We start from the raw sequence: 15,244 nt of genomic DNA on the forward strand, positions 1-15,244 counted from the left end.
CATGTCCTTGGGCAGAAACAATCCCACGAATGGGCTTACCTTTGCCTGAGGCAGGAGTAACCCGGACTGCTTTTCCTAACATATTTTTCATGTGTACTACAGGGACTTTATCTCCTTCTATGGTACATAGAACTTCTGATTGGGTATGCCCAGCTCAATTGGTTGATCCTCTAGTGTTGACCAACCAAGTGGCTTTTGCTAAATGTGAATCCCAGTTCTTAAAGGTTCCACCACCCATTGCCTTTAGCGTAGTTTTTAACAGACCATTGTACTTTTCAATTTTCCCAGAGGCTGGTGCATGATATGGAATATGATATACCCACTCAATACCATGTTCTTTGGCCCAAATGTCTATAAGACTGGTTTTGAAATTAGTCCCATTGTCTGACTCAATTCTTTGTGGCGTGCCGTGTCACCAAAGGACTCGCTTTTCAAGGCCCAAGATAGTATTCTGAGCTAGGGGTAGCATGAGGTACAGCATATGTTTGCAACCATTTGGTGGCTGCTTCCACCATTTTAAGCAGATAGGGCTTACGTTGATGGGTTTGTGGAAGTGTAATATAATCAATCTGCCAAGCCTCTCCATACTTAGATTTTAACCATCACCCCCCATACCATACAGGCTTTAAATGTTTGGCTTGTTTGATTTCAGTGCATGTTTCACATTCATGAATAACCTGTGAAATAGTGTCCATGGTTAAGTCCACCCCTCGATCATGAGCCCATTTATATGCTGCATCTCTACCTTGATGCCCTGAAGCATCATGGGCCCACCAAGCTAGGAAAAGTTCACTTTTATGTCGCCAGTCTGAATCCACCTCAGCTACTTTAATCTTAGCAGCCTGATCTGCTTACTGGTTGTTTTGATGTTCTTCAGTGGCTCAACTTTTAGGCATATGAACATCCACATGACCTCTTACAGGCAGGCTCTCTAGCCAAGCAGCAACGTCTTGCCATAGTGTGGCAGCCCAAATGGGTTTACCTCTGTGCTGCCAGTTGCTTCTCTTCCATTGCTGTAACCACCCCCACAAGGCATTTGCTACCATCCATGAGTCAGTATAGAGATAAAGGACTGGCTGCTTCTCTTGTTCAGCAATGTCCAAAGCCAGCTGGATGGCTTTCACTTCTGCAAACTGACTAGATTCACCTTGTCCTTCAGTGGCTTCTGTGACTTGTCGTGCGGGACTCCACACAGCAGCTTTCCACCTTCAATGTTTTCCTACAAGATGGCAGGATCCATCTGTGAACAGTGCATACTGCTTATCAGTCTCTGAAAGAGTATTATACGGTGGTGCTTCTTCAACACGTGTTACGTCCTCCTCATCTGGAGACATCCCAAAGTCTTTGCTTTCTGGCCACTCTCTAATCACTTCTAAGATCCCTGAGCGATTGGGATTTCCAATTTGAGCTCGTTGCGTGATCAATGCAGTCCATTTACTCCACATAACATCGGTTGCATGATGCGTAGAGGGTTCCCTTTGAACATCCAGCTCAGCACCGGCAGTCGAGGTGCTAGGAGGAGCTGTGCTTCAGTACCGATCACTTCTGAAGCAGCTCGGACCCCTTCACATGCCGCTAGTATCTCTTTTTTAGTCATTGTAGTTGGCCTCAGATCCTTTGTATCCTCGACTCCAAAAACCTAAGGATCGACTTTGAGTTTCTCCTGATGTTTTCTGCCAGAGGCTCCAGGTAGGGCCATTATCTCTGGCTGTGGTGTAGAGCACATTTTTAACATCTAGTCCAGTCCAAACTGGCCCAAGGGCCACCGCATGAGTTATCTCACGCTTAATTTGTTCAAAGGCTTGTCGTTGTTCAGGGCCCCACCCAAAATGGTTGTTTTTCAAGTCACTCAATAGAGAGGGCTCACAATCTGGCTGTAGTCAGGAATACACATTCTCCAAAAACCTACAATGCCCAAGAAATTCTGTGTCTCCATTTTATTATCAGGTGGAGACAAAGCTGCAATTTTATTGATCACATCTATTGGGATCTGACAATGACCATCTTGCTATTTTATTCCTAAAAACTGGATGTCTTGACCTTGCTTCATTTTACGGCAAAGCTGGCGTTCAAAAGAATCTGAATTATTCTCTCACCTTTCTCGAAGACTTCTTTCACTGTGTTGCCCCATACATTGATGTCATCAGTATATTGCAAGTGTTCTGGAGCTTTCCCTGGTTGCAGAATGGTTTGGATCAGTCCATGGCAGATGGTAGGACTGTGTTTCCACCCCTGGGGCAAGTGATTCCATGTGTTCTGGACACCCCTCCACGTGAAAGCAAACTGCAGCCTGCACTCTCCTGCTACAGGAATAGAGAAAAATGCATTAGCAATGTCAATTGTAGCATTCCACTTAGCTGCCTTTGACTCCAGTTCAAATTGCAGTTCTAGCATGTCAGGCACAGCAGCACTCAGTGGTGGTGTAACTTCATTCAGGCCACAGTCTCCACCCATCACTAGACTTACTCATTGGTCAAATTGGGCTGTTAAAAGGTGAGTGAGTCTTACTGATCACACCCTGAACCTCCAGCTGATGAATCAGCTTCTGGATAAGAATCAAAGAGTCTCGATTGGTGCGATATTTTCAGTGATGCACCATCGTGGTCGCAATTGGCACCTGCTGATCGTCAGCAGTCCTACAACAGAAGGGTCCTCTGAGAGACCAGGCAAATCAGACATCTGTTCAATATTCTTAGTGTCCACAGCTGCTATGCCAAATAACCATCAATACTGCTTTGGGTCCTTAAAATACCCTCTCCTGAGGTAGTCTATGCCAAGGATGCACAGAGCATCTGGGCCAGTCACAATGGGATGCTTTTGCCAGTTTTTTCCAGTTAGGCTCATTTCAGCCTCTACAACAGATGGGATCCCCCAGTCACTCCAACAATGTTAATGGATTGTGTTCCTTTATAGTTTGAGAGGATTATCGTGCACTGAGCACCAGTGTCCACCAAAGATTTGTACTCCTGGGGGTGTGTTGTACCAGGCCATCATATCAGCACAGTCCAATAAACTCTGTTGTCCCTTCTCTCCACCTGGCTGTGTCTGCACAGTCTCTGGGTATGAATTAGAGGTTTCTTCAAGAGGATCAGAATCTCTTCTGCTGCTTCTGGAGACTAGAGCAGTCATTTTCCTACAAGTTTTTCCTTTTAACTCATGTACTCATTTCTGAAATTCTGAGGTAAGTCTTCCATCCCACCTCCTCATGTTTTCTCCCTGCTCATGTAGGAAGAACCACAGTGTGCCTCTCTTTGTGGACTTCTTCTATCCTCTCTCTTCGGATTGGAAACACCTTCTCCTAATAGCTGAAACACAGGTGTGTACAGGCTGTGAGTGGAACCTGTCTTCTCTGAGTGTTTTGATTTCTTGCAACATCTTTTCAAACCGGTCATCAGATTTTTCACACAGTTTCTCCACAGTTGAGACACAAGTCCGTAGAGAATCAGCAAGGCTGTCCTCAAAGTTGCTAAGCTGCTTGATCACATCAGAAAAGTTTTATCCACCTCCAGCTGTCCAGACCATTGCTGCCAATGACTTAGCATATGCAGGTGGTGCATTTTGTACAAACCTGTGTCACAAAGGTCGAGTAAAATTGATTCTATCTGTGTCTGTCCCCTCTTGGCTGTTTGGCTCAAAAAAGATGATCTCCCGTGCAGCTAATTCTCTCAGGAACTAGACACCTCTCTCTATAGTTTTCCATTTCCCTGGATTGCATATAACATCTTCCTTGAAGGGAAACCTTGCTTTCATAGCTGTGAGGAGTCACCTCCAGGGGTTGGAGAAGTCAGTCTCTCTTGAAATTGCCCTATTGAGGGTGGCATCCCTTGACAGAGATCCCAGCTGCCTGGCTTCCCTGCCTTCTAGTTGTGGACCATCAGCTCCATTATCCCAGCATTGGAGCAGTCAGGTTACAACATTCTCACCTTCACAACGACTGAAGTCTTTTCACAGATCTCTCAGCTCACCTGGAGGAAAGGATCAAGTGGCTATCACTTCCTCTTCCCTTTGTGTTGATGATACTGATACAGGGAATTGACAATTAACTAATTAACACTTAAAAAGACTAACACTTGACACTTAAAGAACTAACCCTATCCCACATCACTAAAGACACTTAGAGAGCTAACCCTTTAACCCACATCACTATTGCCTAGCCTTGCTTAACTCTGTTACTTATTGTACGAAAAAAAGGACTTCACTGACGCTTTGCAAAAATAATAATCCTTGATGCATCCTTGGGTGAACTAGATTACAGAAATTTGGGCACAGGACAGGAGATATGCCAGTTTTAACCAACTCAGCAGTCTGAAACCCAACCAACTCATCACACTGGACCAAAGGTGGCCGTGTACAGAGAAGAGGACCCGGGTTCATGATCACTGCGCAGCTGCAACCAGGAGGAGCCAGAGGTGGAGATTATGGAAATGGTCTCCCGGAACTCATTGTAATAAGAACCGCCTTCTCGGGGACAGGTGATGAATATGTATAGGCATTCCTAAAACTTTCATGAATATGTAACACTTTACTGCGTTTAACCAAGTTCACAGCTACTGTAATTTTACACACGTATTAGGTGAAATGATTCCCCGTGTGTCCGATGTCGTAAATAAATACATACCTTCTTTATAACCTCAAGGGTTGTAAGGTCATTCCGCGCCTCAATACCACTTGCGTTGGTGATGCCTCTTGGCCGTCATCTGCAGCATGAATGGTCTTTTCTGTGACTCTTACAACCAGCAAGTGATGTTGACATGGGCTCGGTATCTCTTGATTTATTTCCAGAGCATAAATGACTGTCACCACCATTGGCATAGCTACAGTGCCTGTTGTGGAGGTTGCAGCAGCAGCAGTGCCCAGTGTCGGGGGTGCAGTAGCTGTCTTGTCAGTCACTGAGGCTGGAGAAGCGGCAGAGCCTGGTGTTGGGAGGGCAGCGGCTGTGGGTGCTGGAGCAGCGGCCTTGGCTGTTTTGCCCCATGTGAAGGGTGGGGGGCAGTGGCTGTAGTAGCTGCCTTAGGATATGCCATAAGTGCCGAGCCTGTCACCAAGGCTTGAGCAGACACAACGTATATCTCAGGAGCTGGAATAAACACAGTCTTCCTATTTAGCCTCCTCTCTCTTATCACTAGCATGAACTGACACACATTCAGCAAACCTGACAATATCAACAGAGTACGATCAAATACCCAAAGATACTCAAAATTCTTAAAAACATCTGTAATCTGTCCTAACATAAAAAGAAAGGTCTTGTGAGTTAGCTTTTTGATAGATTGGCTCATCCAATTTGAAAACACGTAGGTGTATTTCTCTTTAATCTCTACTGGAAATTTGTCTAAATACAACAGTAATGAATATAAATTCATTACCGGCTGGAATATAATAAAATAAACCAGTGCCAATCCACACAGCAACATCATCACCATACACCAGTTTCTGGACATGACAGGAAGCACGAACCTATTAGTGAAATATGCCCAGCACAAATAAGGTACTGCAGAACACACTGTAGAGAGTAACTCATACAACTTATGTCATGGTACCTTTAAATCAATACAATTGAATCTGTTTTAATACTACTAGATGATATCTGAAGCACAAGGACTTGTGAGTATCTCAACCCTATGAGCTCGCACCATGCCAAGAAAATTGAATCTGCATCACAGCAGTAAAAACACCAAAATCTCCAAATTTTATCCCCTTTTAGTGCCAAACTTTAGCCTTTCTTTTTAGCCTTTTTTTTTTTTTTTTTTTGAACCCCATGTTGGGTGCCACACAAGTCAGCACAAATGCCATCAGGTGTTCCTGGAAGTTCCATGAAGGCCAGTGGGACAAACAGTGTCTCAAGGTCACTTCATGTTGGGAGCAACATCCCATGGAAAAACACCTGAATGCAGCACTGGGATGTGCTTCCCTGAATTGAGATCCCTGTGTCCGTTCCTCGTTACATGGGACATCTCAGACAAGTGCAGACCAGGGAGACACACCACAAGGCTGAAGTGCCTCCCGTCAGTTGGAACAGCGGCAACAGGAAGCCAGAGAGACACTGTGACTCCTGCGTCTGTGTGTGAAAGGAAAGAATGTCTCTGAACATCCCTGGGTACACAAGGAGTCCACAAGAACAGCCCAGATGAGGATGCCTGACAGACCCTGACGTTTCTGTGTGTGACTCCAGGAACAAACCCCAGTGGCCCACTAAGATTCATCTCAGCTGCCTTGGACAGGCTCATTGCAAGTGCTCCTGTCTGCTATGTCACCCTTGCCTGTGATTCCAGACTGTCCCCTCAAAAGTGACAGAACAATCAGAGAGGATCTGAAGTCCTTGAAAAAAGCAGATGTCAAACACTTCTTCAGGAAAGTCAGGAAAGGGATTTATGAGAATCACAGGCTGATCAGCAAGTCTCTGTCCCTGGGAAGGGGGCATGTCTTCCTGTAGTCATTTCCAGGCACTTGAGGGGCAAAAAAGGGATTGCTCAACCAAAATAGGCAGTGGAAAGAAACACATGTTGTGTACACGGAAATTTTTAAGGCCTCAGACATGTTGTCCCATGGTGTCCTCATAGCCAGATTGGTGCTGTCAGCTGAAGAAGTGGATGCTGGGTGGGAAGTTGGCTGAATGATCAAGCCCAAATATCATCAGTGATACAAAGTCCTTCATGCAGTCAGTCACCAGTGGAATCACTCAGTGACCAGCACCTGAGTCAACATGGTTGAACATCTTTATTCTCCCCCTGTATGATGTGATGCCGAGCACTTTCAGTGCCTTTCTGGATGATGCAATGCTTTGGACAACCTCACCTGGTTCACTCTTCTGTGAGCAGGAGAGTGAGACAAGATGATGTTCAGGGGTCTCTTCAAACCTGAGCTATTCTGTGATTCAATGAACCTTTCCCTTGTAGAGTTTTTTTGAAGGCAGGATAGCTGGAGGTAGAAGAAAAAAAGTAAATAAAGAGGTATAGGAGAACATGCAAATTGTGTCACATAAACAGCAGTTTCTATGAAGAATGTTTCTCCACTCAAATAGTTAGTAGGAAATATAATTGATAAATTTGAGAAAGCAGGCACAGTTTTGGCTGGTCAGGTCCTGGGCCATAAGGAGAGTGATGGATCGGTATGGTGTTATGAGGTCAATTCTGTCTCAGGAGCTCATAATCCAGTAAGAAGCACGTGGCTGTGAAGGGGACCGAGAGGTCAGTTCTGTCTCTGGAGGTGACAGGCCAGCAACAGGAACATGGCTGGGAAAGAACCTCTGACAAATTGCCCATAGGCCCTACACAGGAAGAGGGCTTGGAGACAGGTTGTCATGTCCATTCTGCCTGAATACATGATGGGATGGCAGCAGACACATGGTCGTGTCTATCAGAGAAGCTGAAAGGCAAGCAGCAGTCCTTGGATTTCGAAGATCATGATGAGGTGACTTCTCTCTGGTCAGTTGAAAGACCACAAGAAACCTAATGGGTTGGGTTTGGAGAACACCCAGGAGTGGATTGGGCTCAAGTCAGGTATGACATGAGCAAACTCAGGCACCATTACAGAAAAGGAGATGGGTCATTTGACCAGCTCCCTGAACACAAGTATTGCTGTGCGATGGCACCTGAGATTCCCAGGAAAACCCTCCTCTTGATCCAGAGTAGTGTGACTCGAAGTGTCCTGGATGATCTCCTTATTCACATGGTGATTTAGGCTCCCACTTTTCTGACACATTCAGTCTTTATCAGGAGGTGCTCCATATCAATATGAACTGGAAATTGCTGAGACCACCTATTCTGGAAAGGGAGCTAAGGGCAAGCAAGGAAGGAAATGGAAGAAATTCTGCTTTATTGCTATTTATTACTGAAATGCTCTTTGTTTGGCTCCAGTCCTGAAATCTCTCTAATCATTGATACCAGACCTGAAGCCTTTAAGAAAACCTTGCAAAGAGACTTGGCTTGAAAGGTCATTTAAGTGTTAGTGACTTCTCTGCTGCCATGATCTTGAACTGCAGCTACTAAAAGAATGCATAAACCTCTAATGATGTAAAAGACAGAAGCAAAAGCCAAGATTTTGATGGTGTTTAGAGCCCCAGGAAGGGCCATCATTGACACAGCTGTGAAGGAAACAAACAGTCCCTGTCCCTGGAGGGTGGTGAAGCAAAAACTTGAAGACACTGGTTACAGGTGGTAAAGGCAATGCAGAGGTGGCACTGATGCCATGTCAGCCCTTCATCTTTGTTTATCACCAGAATGGCCAAACCCTGACCTTCAAGGCCTGGCAAAAGACACCCTTTCTCTCTGGAAGACATTGTGTTGCTGTGATGCTGTGGGTGTTTTGTACTTGTACTTCAGTAAACACTTTGACACCATATCCCACAGCATTCTCTTGGAGAAGCTGCAGCTCATGGCCTGGATGAGTGGACTCTGCGGTGGATAAAGAACCGGCTGAAGAGTCGGGCCCAAAGAGTTGTGGTGAACGTGGCCAAATCCAGTTGGCGGCCGGTCACAAGTGGTGTTCCCCAGGGCTCAGTATTGGGACCAGTTCTGTTTAATCTCTTTATCAATGATCTGGACAAGGGGATTGAGTGCACCCTTAGTAAGTTTGCACATGACACCAAATTGAGTAGGAATGTTGATCTGTTGGAGGGTAGGAAGGCCATGCATAGGGATCTGGACAGTCTGGATCCTTGGGCTGAGCCCAGTTGTCTGACGTTCAACAAGGCCAAGTGCTGGGTCCTGCACTTGGGTCACAACAACCCCAGGCAATGCTACAGGCTCAGGGAAGAGTGGCTGGAAAGCTGCTTGGCAGAGAGGGATCTGGGGGTGTTGATTGACAGCTGGCTGAACATGAGCCAGGGTGTGCCCAGGTGGCCAAAAAGGCCACCAGCATCATGGCTTGTATCAGGAACAGTGTGGCCAGCAGTGATTGTGCCACTGTACTCGACACTGCTGAGGCCCCACCTTGAATCCTTGGGTCAGTTTTGGGCCCCTCATCATAAGAAGGATGTTGAAGTGCTGGGGAGAATGCAGAGGTGGCAACAAAGCTGGTAAAAGGCCTGGAACACGAGTCTGATGAGGAGTGGTTGAGGGAACTGGGGCTGTTTAGCCTGGGGAAAAGGAGGCTGAGGGGAGACCTTATTGCTGTCTACAGCTACCTGAAAGGAGGTTGTAGCATGGAGGGTGTTGGTCTCTTCTCCCAGGTTGCAAGCAATAGGATAAGAGGAACTGGCCTCAAGTTGCACCAGGGAAGGTTTAGATTGAATATTAGGAAAAAAGTTCTTCACAGAAAGGGTTGTCAGGCATTGGAACAGCCTGCACAGGGAAGTGCTAGAGTCACCATCCCTGGATGTTTTTCAAAGGCGTTTAGACGAGATTCTTAGGGACATGGTTTAGTGCTAGAGTTGAATGAGATTATGGTTGGACTTGATGATCCTGAGGGTTTCTTCCAACGGAAACGATTCTATAATTCTCTGATTCTATATGCTTCCCTTTTTCTATGGAGTTTTCTGTTTCCCCAGGCTTCTCTGATAGTAGCTCTGCTTATTTTCCTGACTATTGGTATGTACAGGCTTGTGCTTGACAGACACTGTCCTTGAACACCAGTTGTACAGAGCTCTGCTTCCCTTCTGTGCTGGTCACGTGGACTTCCCATGAAAAGCTGCAAGTCTGCTCCTCTGAGGTCTAACATCTGCACTCTTCTCCTTCCCCTTGGTAGGTGAGTCCCCCTCTACTTCACGGTCATGACAGCAAATAACAACAGCAAATTCCATATCCGTGTCCATTTCTTCCTTCTTTGAGAGTAACAGATGCATTTGAGCATCACCATTGTTGACTGATCTGGCAGCTGTGCTATAAAGACCTGTATCCCAAGCTGTGTCTTGACCAAGACCCTCTGGAAACCTCCAGACTACTGGCAGGCTGTTGTGGTCCCCTTCCAATGAATGTCAGGGTAATTGAAGGCCACAAGTGGACTTAAATGGGTTCTTTGTCTACCACCAAAATGTCAGCATTAGCAGTCTCTCCTCTGACCCTAAACCACAATGGTTCACTAATTTGTTAATCCAACAGAGGAGCTCCACACATCCTTCTTCACATGGAGGACACTTCCCTCCTGACCTTTCTGGCCTCCTGACCATCCTAAACCCCCTATCACATCACCCCAATCATGTGAGCTGTTCTAACAGGCCTCAGCAGTTATTCCCTCCAAGTGGAATGAAGAGATTGCACACACAGCTCCAGCCCCTCCTGTCTGTGCCCGAGGCTGGGGACATCAGTGCCTGTCTGGGCTGCAGCACCTCAGCTGTGGCACATTTGGGTAAGAGCAGTCTTGCAAGAAAGAGACCTTCTACCAAGCCCCCAAGACCTCAGTTGTGCAAAGGCTTTCCTTCAGGGCAGAGACTTGCTGGAGTGGATGGCAGAAGAAATGAGGTGCCCACAAAGAGAACAAACCCTGCTCTCCCCAAAGCCAGAGAAAATCAGATCTGGGCCGTGCAGCCTGAGCAGGAGAAGGGTTTGCTGTCTCTTGTGTCTCTGCTGCCCTGAGTGCCTGTGGTTGAGGTGGAGCTGATCATCAGAAAGTTAGAGATGATGTTGAAAATGGTCTTGGTGTGGACATCCTGTGATTCAGGCACACTGTGAAGGTCATTGGCCTGATCCATGATTAAATCATCAAGGGGATGGTTAAACAATGGGGAACAGAAGAAACAGCAGAGTTTGAGAGTGAAGGAACATGTGTGGAGACCCTGGTGTGATGTGCTTTGTACTCATGCACAGCCCAACATGTACTGGATAGTGATGGGACAGACCTTGCATCACTGCAGTGGCAGGATTCAGTCACTGGCTCAAAAGCACCAAATCTGTTGGAGTTTCCCTGAGAGGTGCCTGTCACACAACTGGTCTGAATGGGAACAGGGTTCCTGTGTAGGACCTGTGCTGTCCGTGTCAGGTGTATGCAGTTGTGCTGGACAGCCTCGGCACCTCCCATAGCACTAACAGGCCTGTATTTGTAAATTAAATCATAACTCAGCTACCGTGAATAAGGTTAGGCAATGAAGGGATGCACATGAAACAATTGCCATATGTAGAAAATACAGCTGATGGAGAACAGAAAAAGAGACACTTGGATCTGGCAGTACCACAGGACTCCATTTGGTCAGCTGAAATCCTCTATAGGCTGCCCTGGACATAAGGAATTGTCACAGGTTCAGTTGTCCTACATGTGGGCACTTCCTGTCATTTAAGTTGGCCAAAGGAATTTCCCACCAGCCTCCAAGAAGATGCTCCCAGGTGCTGCCCTGTCTCTGTGAACTGCTCCATTAGGGCTTGCAGTTATCTGTGTGCATCTTGGTCAACTCTGGAAAAAAATATGTCACCAGGTGTCTGTGTCTGAACATGTTCCCCCTGCCTTCCACCTCCATTAATTAGCAAGAGAGCTGAGACAAGGAGCTCCTGTGCAGAAGCCTGTTTTGCACACATCTGATCTGAGGAAAGATGAATCCCACCTCCTGTGGGTTTGTGGTGTGCATGGGATAGAGCTAGCTCCTCTTTTGGCTCTAAGGACTACAAACTCAGCATGAGAAGACTTCATTGACTCAGCTGAATCCCTTCCCTCAGAACAGATAAAGGAGAGTCCTCTCTGACACTCTCTGGTGTCCTGTCTAAAAATAACAAAACAAAAAGGGTGTTCCTGGAGCTAAAGCTGTCTCTGATTGAGAAAATCAACTGCTGGGAAGAAGTTTCTCTCCCCAGCTGAAGGTCAGAAAATAAGTAGTTACGTCAGCCTGTTTCACAGCAGGTCCCCCTGGAGCCCCAGGGACACCTGGAGGGAGCCCAGAGGGGACAGAGAAAGTGCCCCCTTGGGCTGCTGCTGTGCTGCTGAGCTGGGCTGGGCTCCTGGCACAGAGGGAGCTCATGGAAGCGGCAGCGCTGCCGAGAGACAGCTCTGCCCAGGAGCAGCTCCTCTGCACACGCAGCAGGGCTGAGGGCTCTGCCTGCAGCACCGAGGGCAGAGGAGCCAGGCAGAGAGTGGTTAAAAACCATGTAGGGTGGTAGGTTGCTGAGTGCTCAATGAGAGACAAATCTTCACAGTCCTAACATGGTAAGTCTCTGCATGTAGGACAATGCAGCTGCATTTCCTGGAGAGATCTCCACAAGCTGAAACATGACTGGTGGGAATTGTAAGAATGGTTCTCCTTTGTTTTCTGGCGTGGAGAAGGAGGACATTCTCTAGAAGAGGTGAACACCTCTTCCTGCTGCAGCATCAGCGGGAGAGGCCATGAAAGCTCCTTTCTCCCAGGGATTGGCTGCAGGGGTGTGAAGCTGGGTGAGCACCCAGGCATACCCAGGGCTGTCCTGCAGAGCTCAGCGCTCAGCCTGCCCCGGGGAGATCCCAGGAACACTGAGGGGAGAAGCTCTGGGTGGAAGGAGTGACCTCTAACAGGACAGGGTCCTTCTGCTCTCAAAAGGGTGCTGTGTGTGCCAGGGCTGCTCCAGATCACGCACAGGGCCCTTCTGACAGTTCCTTCCTCCTTCTGAGGACCTTTCATTTGAGAGCAAGGTCCAGGCAGGAGTAACCTGGTTTTGCTTTAGCCTTCAGTTCATGCTGGGGGGTGTAAAGGGGAAAGGAGCTGGTAACTTCAGAGAAGTGACTGGGACTCTTGAACCATTAAGCGGTGTGATCATTAGGTCTGCTAGGAACGTGATAAACTGCTGCACCTATCTCTCAGCCTACAGACAGTACCAGCATCCACTTTGCTGGCAACACCACAGTTTGTCTGACCTGCTTTTTACCACCTGCAAGCAGGGTGGTGTCTTTAGACAGTACCCTCCCAGGGGGAGTTTTCTGACAGGCAGAACTGAACATATAGATGGTGGGATGGGATCCCTCAGAAATTACTGTGAGGAAAATGATGTGGGGACAGAGAAGCAGGTGGAAATGGTCCATGAAGCAGAGAGGTGGGCAGGAAAGAATACAATACAAAATGGTAAAGTCATGGAAATGAGAACTGGGAAAACTCCCTGTCATCCCCTCCCATGCAGAGCCCTTCCTCTGAGCAAGCCCCCTGGCCTCTTCTATGACCCAGCCAAGTCTGTGTCCTCGTGGCCGTGGGGCACAAGGCAGCAGCCGCCCACTCTGCAGCCAGAGCTCTGGCAGAGGAGAGGTGCCTCTCTCCAGCCAGCGCCCATTTCCCTCTGCAGAGCACAGGGTGAGTGTGATGCCTCGCAGCATTGCTGGTTGAGAGGCTGCCTGCATGGCTGGTTATGGTGATGACTTTCTCAAGTGTCTTTGTCTCTCTTCTTGCCTCCCTTGGCAGAAGAATCCTGGTGTTGTTCCTCCTTTTCCCACCTGTCCGTGCTGCTCCTGCTCCTGCTCTTGGACTTTGTGGGGCTGGGGGAATTTCAGACACAACCCCTTCGAGCCTTGCTAGAAAAGGGTCTGCATGTGAGTGAGGAGCCCCAGCCTCCCTCTAACCTGTGAAGCTCCAGGAGATGTGGGCTGTGGGCTTGGGAAGTGAATGTCTTTGCCAAGAGGAGATCCTGCCTGTAGGACACTTTGACCATTTCCCTGCAGTGTCCTGAGAGGCTGTGTGCTTGACACCAGACACCGCTGTCTCACAGCATCTTTGCGATCTGTGAGATGCCCCTAAAGAAGCCCCAGAGGTGCTAAGACTGTGGAAATGGTGTTGAGCAGCTGTATGCAGGCAGCTGAAAGGTGCCCTGTGTGTCTTGCCTAGACGGGGGGTGTGTCTTCCACCCTCAGGCACCCTGTGAAAGAGGGAGAAGTTTGGAGACCTGAGCCTTAAGTCCAGATGCCTCTACCCTCAGCAGGGTCATGTTTCTTTGAAGGACAACCTACGACTGTGATTATCCTCCATCTCAAGGACATAGGAGCAATGAGGAGCTGGGAACAAGACTGACATATAGCCCAGCTCCCCTCAGACTGCACTGAGTGACAGTGAACATTTTGCCACTCAGGTCTCATGACAGAAATGCTGAGAATTTCTACCCTTGAAGAAGACAGGTAGGACAGGACTATCTAAAAGAAAAAAAGGAGAAAAAAAAATACTTTCTGCCTTGAAAAGTGTCTCTGAACTTTTCACTTGCTTTTCCTTCTTCACCAGTCTGTCATCAGAGGAGGCAGAAAATGTCCAACAGCAGCTCCATCAACCAGTTCCTCCTCTTGCCATTCGCAGACACACGGGAGCTGCAGCTCTTGCACTTCTGGCTCTTCCTGGGCATCTACCTGGCTGCCCTCCTGGGCAACGGCCTCATCATCACCACCATAGCCTGTGACCAGCACCTCCACACGCCCATGTACTTCTTCCTCCTCAATCTCTCTGTTCTTGACCTTGGATCCCTCTCCACCATTCTCCCAAAAACCATGGCAAATTCCCTCTGGGACACTAGGGCTATGTCCGATGTAGGATGTGCTGTACAGGTCTTTTTCTGTCTGTTCCTGGTCACAGCAGAATATTCTCTTCTCGCAGTCATGTGTTATGACCGCTACATTGCCATCTGCAAACCCCTGCACTACCGGACCCTCCTGGGCAGCAGAGCTTGTGCATACATGCCAGCAGCTGCCTGGACCAGGGGGTTTCTCCATGCTCTGCTGCACATGGCCAATACATTTTCGCTACCACTCTGCAAGGGCAATGCACTGAATCAGTTCTTCTGTGAACTTCCCCAGATCCTCAAGCTCTCCTGCTCACACTCCTACCTCAGGGATTCTGCACTACTTGTGGTTACTGTCTGTTTATTCTTTGTGTGTTTTGTGTTCATTGTGGTGTCCTACGTGCAGATCTTCAGGGCCGTGCGGAGGATCCCCTCTGAGCAGAGACGGCACAAAGCCTTTTCCATGTGCCTCCCCCGCCTTGCTGTGGTCTCATTGTTTGTCAGCACTGGCATATTTGCCTGCCTGAAGCCCCTGTCCATCTCCTCTCCATCCCTGGACCCGGTGGTGTCATTTCTGTACTCGGTGGTGCCTCCAGTAGTGAACCCCCTCATTTACAGCATGAGGAACCAGGAGCTCAAGGAGTTCATTAGGAAATGTATTTCATGGATATTAGTCGATGTTGAATAAATTTTCAGTGATTCTACACAAATGACTTCTAGTGTATCCCAATTAGGCTTGTACTCTATTTCTTGTTTTATCCTTTTTATTTTGTTAGCTTTACATATATTTTACAGTTATGATGTTCCTACATATGCATTTTTATTCAGCTTACACTCTTGAGAAATGAACCCAGTACAAATGATTTTTAAACACCTGAAACCTGTAT

General features: G+C 47.6%; 1 protein-coding gene across 1 annotated transcript in view; it reads left to right on the forward strand.

Moving 5' to 3' along the window:
* Positions 1–14,109: 14,109 nt before the first annotated feature.
* LOC308041712 (olfactory receptor 14J1-like) overlaps positions 14,110–15,244 on the forward strand; it is a gene marked incomplete at both ends in the record, with an annotated part of 115,898 nt that continues 114,763 nt past the window's right edge. The window contains one exon of the mRNA XM_080346616.1: positions 14,110–14,403. Within this exon, the coding sequence (XP_080202742.1) occupies positions 14,110–14,403 (294 nt within the window). The remainder of the gene's footprint in view (positions 14,404–15,244) is intronic.

Source organism: Nesoenas mayeri, assembly GCF_963082525.1.
Source record: "Nesoenas mayeri genome assembly, chromosome: 6".
In the NCBI taxonomy this organism is placed as follows: domain Eukaryota; kingdom Metazoa; phylum Chordata; class Aves; order Columbiformes; family Columbidae; genus Nesoenas; species Nesoenas mayeri.